The sequence below is a fragment of the Pyxicephalus adspersus genome, chromosome 1 (assembly GCF_032062135.1).
Source record: "Pyxicephalus adspersus chromosome 1, UCB_Pads_2.0, whole genome shotgun sequence".
NCBI lineage: Eukaryota > Metazoa > Chordata > Amphibia > Anura > Pyxicephalidae > Pyxicephalus > Pyxicephalus adspersus.
The window spans coordinates 3,915,292-3,924,945 of NC_092858.1; the positions used below are offsets into that span (position 1 = coordinate 3,915,292).

The 9,654-nt window shown below is 40.7% G+C and overlaps 2 protein-coding genes across 2 annotated transcripts in view; both read right to left on the bottom strand.

The window, feature by feature from the left end:
* Positions 1-3,672: 3,672 nt before the first annotated feature.
* LOC140321816 (olfactory receptor 1G1-like) lies at positions 3,673-4,605 on the bottom strand. The gene has a single exon (XM_072398598.1). The coding sequence runs from the start codon at positions 4,603-4,605 to the stop codon at positions 3,673-3,675; it is 933 nt and encodes a 310-aa protein (XP_072254699.1).
* A 3,368-nt stretch (positions 4,606-7,973) lies between these two features.
* The window catches only part of LOC140321817 (olfactory receptor 1J1-like), a 6,440-nt gene continuing 4,759 nt past the window's right edge, over positions 7,974-9,654 (bottom strand). Inside the window, exon 2 of the mRNA XM_072398599.1 lies at positions 7,974-8,786. Within this exon, the coding sequence (XP_072254700.1) occupies positions 7,974-8,786 (813 nt within the window). The remainder of the gene's footprint in view (positions 8,787-9,654) is intronic.

The window sequence follows — 9,654 nt, forward strand, 5'->3', positions numbered from 1 at the left end:
GACCCCCCACACCTCTCCCGCCGGCCTCTCCTCACCTCCCCGGTCAGCTATGCAGGAAATGCTGCCGTGGAAATCACATGATCACCTGGGCGGGGCTACAACCAGGCACATGACAAACCCATTCATATTTACTCTTTAGGTACCTCTGTCATAACAACCGGCTTTCCTTCTGGAGCCAATCAGCGCGCTCACCGATGCTGTCAAGTCTAGAGCCAATCGCTATAGCAACATTCTAGAGCCAGTCAGTGCTCTCGTCTGTAAGTGTCAGTACTTAGAAGCCAATCATTTGTCTCCTTTATAAGTGTTTGTATTCTAGAGCCAATCAGCGCTCTCCCCCACACCAGTCCATATTATAGAGCCTATCAGCGCTCTCCCCCACACCTGTCCGTATTCTAGAGCCTATCAGCGCTCTTCCCCACACCTGTCCATATTCTAGCGCCAGATCAGCGCTCTCCTCCGTAATTATGACTTCTACTCCATACCTCAGTTCTAGAGCAATTTAGTGCTCTCCTCCATCCCTGTCCCCACACTGGAACCAATCATCGCTCTACTCTATACCTGTCCCCACACTACAGCCAATCAAGGCTTGTCTATTTATCTGTCCCTTCACTAGAGCCAATCAGTACCCGGAAATAAATATTTAAAAACTGATTGGGTAAACCAACACACGTGTTTTTTTCAGTCATTTGATACCGTTATTTTTTTTTCAACATAAAAGGAATAAATGGATATTGGGTTCATAGCCAGGTACTGGGATGAAGCCTGGGAGGCTTGAGGTGAATTATGGGTGACATAAAGATTTGGACATGTATTAGTTTTTTACCATTCTTCCCGCATTGCTTGGATGTTTGTTGGCTATAATTGTCGTTTTCAGTGTATATTCTGTGTGTATGTATTGTAAGTATATATTGTGTGTATTCTGAGGTCACATGGTGAAATGTTATCGTGCCTTGGAAGTCCGAGTACTTTCTTCAAAGGATTGGGGAAATAAAAAGCACAAAAATTGGTTTATAAATGTGCCCAGCAATTTACAGGCTTCACCAAACTGAAATGCAATGAATTATTTAATGTCTGCAGTCTCTGACCGTCTACCTGTCCCCTGAGACCACCAAACTCCTTGTACACGCTCTTATCATCTCCTGTCTGGACTACTGTAACCTCCTCCTCTCTGGTATTCCACTAACCCGACTCTCCTTAAATAACATTTTTTTTCTAATCCATCTTGCCAAAACCCCTCTGCTTGTCGCCCTTCTCTATGTATACTATATATGACTTTATAGGGGGTGGCATAATTCAACATGGATACTTAACACAAAAAGGATGACAACCCCTTTCATATTTAGATGGCGATTGGGTTGCTTTGGTGCGAGTGGATCAGGGGTGTCAAATTCTGGCACTCAGGCCAAATCTGGTCCAAAACAACACCCAAAAGAATTCAGAAAATAAATTACATCTGGCCCACCGCTACTACAGATTGCAGCTACTACAATTCCCGGCATCACTAGACCAGTGGCCTATGCGTGGCCCCGCATTGGACTGTTCTATAGACGCAAGTAATGTGTCTAAAAGTGGTACATTGTTTTTTATGAAAATGTATTTTACAATATATTATAAAGTATGAGTATAATAAAGTTTGAACCACAAAATCATGTCAAATTAATAAAATAAATAAAAAAAAAATGTATTTTTTTTTAAATTTTTTAAAAAAATTATACTCATACTATTATAATAAACTGTAAAATAAATTTTCATGAAGGACAATGTACCGCTTTTACACATGTAAATCCACTGTATTGCATTGTATACAAATACATTTGAAATTCCCGCCCCGATTGGAACGTCTGCACGCACCGACGTCACCGGGAACTCCCGGTGACTCATCAGATGTAGAGGACGCCGGCCGGAGGAAGCGAGAAGATCGCGGAAAAGGACTCCGGCGGATCAGGTAAGGCTCTATTTACTATTGTTTTCTATTGTTTTAGCTAACCCGAGTGTGACTCGGGGTTACCGCTTTCAGCATCCTTTTTCTACCCCGAGCCACACTCGGGGTTACCGCTCAGGAGGTTAAACTCTAAATGCAACAGACACAAACAGCAGGAAAACCTGACTTGTGCCGTGATGCCAGCACTGGGCGGCATAATAACTTATTACAGACATTGGAATATAGCAATATACAGAGTAATTGACTTTACATTTAGAATTCCAATGGTATAAGGGTTTCCTGAGCACAGTAGACAACAGTGACAAGCAACTTATCAGTGTGTTGTTCTAGTAAGCCGGAAGAAAATTTTAAAATAAAGAAAAATAATAATTTTTATTGTATCCCACTGTTTGCAAATATAATCATTCAAATGTTCCCCTTCTGCTGCTGTCTTGAGATCCTTAGCCTTGTGCACAACCATGCATTCTAATAAGCTCAATAAATGAATAAATGTTTTCTTCATGTACTTTTCCTTGCTAGGCATGGACTTGAATGGTTGGATTTTCATGGAAGAATATTGTTATTATTATTGTTAGCCTGTGCAAAAAGGTTACCATTGAAATTTAACTCAGAAGGCTACGAATAGAGAAAGAGGCATAAGATTTTTTCTTAAATAATATTTAAAAAAAAATCCTAGGCCTAATTTTCTATTATAAACTTGTTCCAGATTAAATGTTAAGCAAAACCTCACTGTTTCCATTTCACAATGTTTTATATCTGAGAATAAGAAGGAAAAACTTCCTCAATTTTTTCATCAAATTTTGGCCCACGACTTGGTCTAAGTTTTTCATTTTGGCCCTCTGTGTATTTGTTGTATTTTTAGTTTGACACCCCTGGAGTAGATGGTGATACAACTTCAATTGATTTCTTCACTTACATCCAACAGTTTGCTTAATAAAGCCCCATAGACACCCATAGAGAGAGAAGATGGATAGCAGAGGATACGTCTATGGGTATAGGTCCAGGGGACCTTACTGCACAGCCACCATTGGATGTAAGCAAAGAGAAGAAGTTGTGGCCACCAGGAAGAACCTGGATAACGGACTTTGGGAATACGGGTATGTATGGGACTGTGTCTACTGTGTCCAGAGGTTCTTCTGGAAAATAATGGAGAACCTTGGATGTGCACCATGCGTTGTATGGGGGGACATTTAGCCTCGGTTTTGCAACCCCTATATAATACAGAGCTGCATCTTATGTTGGCACTCTATATATCCTTTTTAGTATTATTATTATTATTATTAATAATAATAATAATAATAATATTAATAATTGGTTCAGTGTTTCTAAACTAGGGTTCATCCAGAGTTTGTTAAGGGTTCCTTGAGCAATTTGCACCTCTCAGCTCAGTGCAATGGACACCAATGATCTCTACTGGAGCATTTCTTATCCAGGGTTCCTTGAACAATTTGCACCTCCCAGGTCAGTTTAAGTGACCCCAATGATCTGTTTGGCTATCTGTAAGGGTGACATTCTTCCCAAGGCCATCAATGTAAGAGGAATTATTCCTCCCGCCCCCCACACTAATATACTGTGAGCTGTAGATATAATAATTATAGAAGAGGTTCCCTGAAGAACATGGAAGTTATTTCAAAGGTTCCTATATGTTATAAAGTTGAAGAAACCCTGGGCTATATATTTTATTATTGCTTACAAGTTGATCTCGATATTATAAAACAGGAATAGAAGGTTTATCGTTGAGAAAAGCTTTGCATTATAAGTTTCTTCAGAGCTTTTTTCACGTCTTGGTTCCTTAGACTGTAGATGAAAGGATTCAGCATTGGCGTGATAATGGTGTAGGCCATGCTAACAATACGATCATACTGGGAAGAGTAATCTGATGGAGGACGGAAGTAAATAGAGATGTCAGTACCATAGAACAGGAAAATGACCATGAGATGAGCAGAACAGGAGGAGAAGGCTTTGCTTCGGTTGCTACTGGTTTTCATTTTCACTATAGTGCATCCAATGAGGACATAGGAGATGATAATGAACAGAAATGGAATTATAACAGCCATGGACCCGATGGTGTATATTAGGAGCTCGGCTAAGGTAGTACTGGAGCAGGAAAGTTTGATGAGAGGTGTCAAGTCACAGAAGAAGTGAGGGATCAATCTGTCCTCACAGTATGTCAGTTGTGACACAACATAGGTGTGCAGTAACGAATGCAGAGCTCCCGCCACCCAACTGGTACAAGTCAGCATGACCAAAACCTTACAATTCATTAATGATGTGTAACGTAGGGGGTTACAGATAGCTAAATATCGATCAATTGCCATGACTGCCAGAAGGAGACTCTCAATGGTGCCCAGAAACAAGAAGAAGAACATCTGAAGGAGACAGCCAAGGAAGGAGATTGGGGCTCTTCCGTGAAGAATGCAGGACAGAAGCTTGGGAACCGTCACTGTAGAGAAAGAGATGTCCACTACAGACAGGTTCCCTAAGAAAAAATACATTGGTGTGTGTAAGTGGGCAGAAAGTATTATGGAACTTATTAAAAGTAAGTTAGCAGTCCATGTGAGGGTGTATATAACCAGAATGGTTAAGAAAAGAGCAACATGATTGTAGTGAAGGTCTGAGAAGCCCAGAAGAAGAAAGCCAGAGGTTAGATTTACTTCATCCATCAATATTGATCTAATAATGAACACCATCAGCTAAAATATCTTCACATTTGTTCATGATGATAGAAAAGTAGAACGATGATAAAAAAGTAGATAAAAAAGTACAAATAAATCACATTTTTATAATTTTTTAACCCAGAATGGATTCCATGACCCTAATTAATAAAGCTCTCCATGACTGGGAAAGATACACTATCCACAGTGAAGCTGAGTTATCCAGCAAACCTGGAATTACATTTTAAAAAGCAATTTGCTATTTGTTAGCAAATGTTTTTTTAATGTTGGACCAGATCCATACTGGGTTTGTTGGATCACCCAGCTTTACTGATAACAGTGTATCCTCCCCAGCCTGGGAGAGCTTTATTAAATCAGGCCCCATATCTCAATTACCTGTTCCTGAAGTAAGAAAGGGATTTGTCATACACGGACAGCTCTCCATATATAATGTAATTCTTCCATTATTTCAGGGAACTGGGTGCCACCAGGGAACGTTGCATTTCTTCATTAATGATGTTTCCACAATTCTCTAGCGTGTAATGTTTAACAAGGAGAATTGCAATGAATGCTAAAAATATTACTGATATAATTCTTCTAATATATTTTAAGCCTGGAATATGAATTATATTGTCTAGTACACTGTAGTATATTACAACCTGTTTTTTCTTTATGGGGTGTTATTGCTTGCAGCAGCAAGAAGATTGAGGAATTAGTTGTCTGCTCTCTGCTCAGCAGCTCGCAGCATCCCCTGCTTCCCTTTAGCTGTGCAGCCTGAAATTTACCTTCTCAGCATCCCTAGCACATACTATGAGGCTGTGCACAGTTGAAGGGGATTTTATGAGCCGATTAGTCTCTGGCTGAATTCTGCACTGCCATTGGCTGCTGAGATTTTATAGCCTTTCTGTTCACAGTCACCAGTTGCCTGTAGTAGCGTTTAGCTGTCTGACCTGCTGCTTTAGATTGACTGCTGCTTGCTCTGCCTGTTTCTTGACCCTGTGCGTATATACTGCCTGGATCGACTTTTTGCCTGTGACCCCCAACTCTACTTGTCTTTACCATTCGATACCTCACCTGGTGAACAGATTACCTGTTAATGACCTCTGGCTCTGTATTCTGCTTTTGGATTATTTGTGGGCTCTTGGCCCTCTGTTGGTCCTTCCCAGACGCCATCCCTTGTGCACATAAGTCCCGGGGGGGTAACCATGTGCTGGGAGGGTGCAACTATCATCAGATTAAGTGACTGGCATCTGATAAGCACTGGCTCAAGGGCTTATACCCTAAGGGGAGCGTAGGTTAGGATGTCTCACAGAAATGCAGTTTAATAACAGCTGTGCAATAGCAAAATAAGAAATGTAAGGCTAAGTTGGGGGTGATTTCAAGTCATTTCCTCAATTTCACCTGGAAAAGGTATTTATTGGGCAAGATTGGACCATGGATAATTGTGGTGCCGCAGATTTGCAGCTCTTTATTTGGGATTCAGGTCCGGAGTTTTCTGGATGGAATGAGTGGGACCCCCTTTCCAAGCCAGAAATTGCAGATGGCTCTGGGGAACCTGGCCATTGATAAGTTGGCCCCTGACACAAGATGGAAAGTTGGGGCCTGAGGCCAGGTGGCTCATTTGGACAGGTAGTATGTAGCCTGTATGCTGGGAGCCCAGGAGGTCTCCCAAAGGTTTAGGTCTGTGAGACCAATAGAAAAAGAGAGAGCGCCAGGTGATACTTTGATACTAAATGATACTAATCCCCTGCAAGGGAAAACCTGGAATTTTGCAAATTAAAATGTGCAAAGCGCCCTGAAATCTGAACTAGAGTCTGAAAATGCCCTTCCACAGTGAATGCGTTTAAACCTAATTCCTCGTATGGCAGAAAAGTTTAATTGTGCTTGGTCAAACATCAAATATCATCAAACCAGACTGCAATGAAACTAAATCAGGCTCATTCTTACTTGTTCTGTGTTGCCTAACCTCTGGTCAGTGGAGCAGGAAGTTCAGGAGTTGAGAGTATTGGGGCCTTTGAATTTGCATTGGAGTAGTCTGCTCTTCAAAGAGGGCATTTGCAGTCCAAAAAATAAAGCATCCTCACAATCATTCCATAAGCCCCTGGTAGAAGGACCGGTCTAGGTGGTTAGCTTGGGAGGGTAGATGAGCAAAAAGTAAATCTGGTGTCAGTTGTGCAGGATAATATGATGGTAGAGGTTAAGAACAATGTCATATCAATCTGAGCCAATGATCTCTGCCATTAATTAATATATTGTGTTACAAAATAAAAAGACATGAACTCAAGAATTGATGGACTTTCTGAAGAGTACATCGCTCAAATAGTCAAATGTGTATAATTTGTGTAAGGGAAATATAAAGAATAAACACATTTTAGAAGAGGCAATATGGGTTCTTTTATTGGTATGGATGTATTATGATCGAAGAAATGTATTTGGAAACATTATATGGCTCACAAAGTACTTTACCTATAGGACATACATTGTATATTATACTATGATATCTGGCTATAGTTGGTATGGTATGGCTACTATGATAAATGGTTGAAAGGGATGTCTAGGTCTAGATCCCCAGACGAACCATCAAAATAATCAGGTCTCCCCATGTTATAATAATTTAATTGGGGTTCATTAAGAAAATGCCCATAAAATGATTGTTAGTGTAAAGAATGCCCCCTGGCATGAGCTGCACCTAATGGGTGCATTAGTTCTTGGTTATGCCATTGACTATCGGTACCCCAAAGTTTCATAGCTCCCAGGCACCGGTTGCCTGTTGTTATGTTTAGCTCATCTAACCTGCTTGTGGTGGTGTGAATATTTGTTGGATTACCTGTTGCTGGTTTTCCCTCTTTCTGGACCTGTGATTGCTTGGACTGACCTTGCTTGTGACCCCAACGTTTGTCTTAACCCTTGGATACCTTGTTTGGCAAATTATTCACCTGTGTATAACCCTTGGCCATGTTTCTGGACTTGCCCCTGCCGAACTCTCCTGTACTACGGTATCTGTTGATCACCGGGAAACTAACCCTGGACTGTCTGACCTTCCATTGTGTCCCCTGTCCTGCTCTTGTGGGCTCCTGGTACTCCACAGACACCATCCTTTGTGCACTGACGTCCTCCTTGGGGCAACCATGTGCTAGGACAGTGCAATTATCCACCTTATGCCTTGCAAGGGCTTATTATAGGTGGAGTGCAGAGTTAGATTGGGGGATTGGTGCCTAGTGAGCATTGGCCCTGGACCAGGGCCTTACAGCTGGAACGTTTTACAGAATATATACAACATCTCATATAATATGTAAACAGAAATACAAGTATGCTTTATTCTATATCCTACATCAAACCGTAACTTTTTGAGCAAGTACCACAAATTTATTTCCATTTTACAAAACATGACCAACAAGTTTATTGGTTTTGCTTCGTGAAAAGCATTTATTGATGAGTTTCTTCAGAGTCTTTTTCACATCTTGGTTCCTTAGGCTGTAAATAAAAGGATTCAGCATTGGAGTGATGATGGTGTAGGCCATGCTAACAATGCGATCATACTGGGAGGAGATATCAGATGGAGGGCGGAAATAAATGAAAATGATGGCACCATAAAACAAACAAATGACCATGAGATGAGAAGAACAGGAGGAGAAGGCTTTGCTACGGCTGCAGCTGGTTTTCATTTTCACTATAGCCCATCCAATGAGCACATAGGAGATGAGAATGAAAAGGAATGGAATGTTACCAGTTATAGAACCTTCGGTGTAGATTAGGAGCTCAGGTATTATAGTACGGGAGCAGGACAATTTGATGAGGGCTGTCAGGTCACAATGGAAATGAGGGATCAATCTGTCCTCACAATAATTTAACTGTGACAGATTAAAACTGTGTAAAAATGAATGTGCGGAACCCGTCACCCAACACATTACAATCAGCATTATCATAGCTTTAGTATTCATTAATAATGTGTAATGTAAAGGGTTACAAATAGCCAAATATCGATCAAAAGCCATGGCTGCCAGAAGGAAATTCTCAGTGGATCCCAGAAACAGAAAGAAGAACATCTGCAGGAAACAACCAAGGAAGGAGATTGAGGCTCTTCCGTGAAGAATGCAGGACAGAAGCTTGGGAACCGTCACTGTAGAGAAAGAGATGTCCACTACTGACAAATTCCCCAAGAAAAAGTACATTGGTGTGTGCAATGATCCCTTTTCATGAAACAATCAACCTAATTGATCCTTTTGGGGAACGGTTCCTTATTTTTTTGTCACAGTTCAGTGCTTCTGTTTCTTCCGCAACAAAATAAGAAAAAAACCTGGGGCCAGCAAACAAAAAATGAGTTGTCACTCAACTTAAACTGCAGACATTGCTAGATAAGGTGTCCCCAAAACAGGAGGGCTCAGACAAGAATAAGGACAAGGTATAAAGTTCTAACTCTTCCCGACTACTAATTATGTTTTTTCCCAATATATACTTTTTCATGGCTCCCTATCCTGTCTCCTTAAAAGAGACAAAGGCCCTGATTTATTAAAGTTCTCCAAGGCTTGACAGAATACACTTTCCTCTGTGAAGCTGGGTAATCCAGCAAACCCAGAATGGATATCCTAAAAGTCATTAGCTATGTGTTAGCAAATGTTTTCAATCCTGATCCATTCCAGGTTTGCTGGATCACACAGCTTTGCTGATGAAAGTGTATTCTTTCCAGCCTTGGAGAACGTTAATAAATCAGGGCCACAGAGTGCAATAAAAACATGCATTATGGAGCTGGTTTGTTAAAAGAATTGTGAAGCTATACTAAATATATAAAATAAATTATCATTTAATCCAATTTTTATAATAAATTAGAAATAGGTGAATCTTCCCGGGTTCAGTTGGGCAAGGTATGGCTAATGCAGGTTGATACCCATTCTTAGTGGTGAATATGCTTGAAATCAATAGAAAGGCCAACACTGATAACAAATTCTGGCCATTTTTAGGGTTAATGGCAAACATCAAAGAAGTCGAGCCTGCTAGGAGGACTAGGGGTAGCAAGAGGAGGGTATATTTATAAGGCTTAAAGAGCAAATAAATAAACAT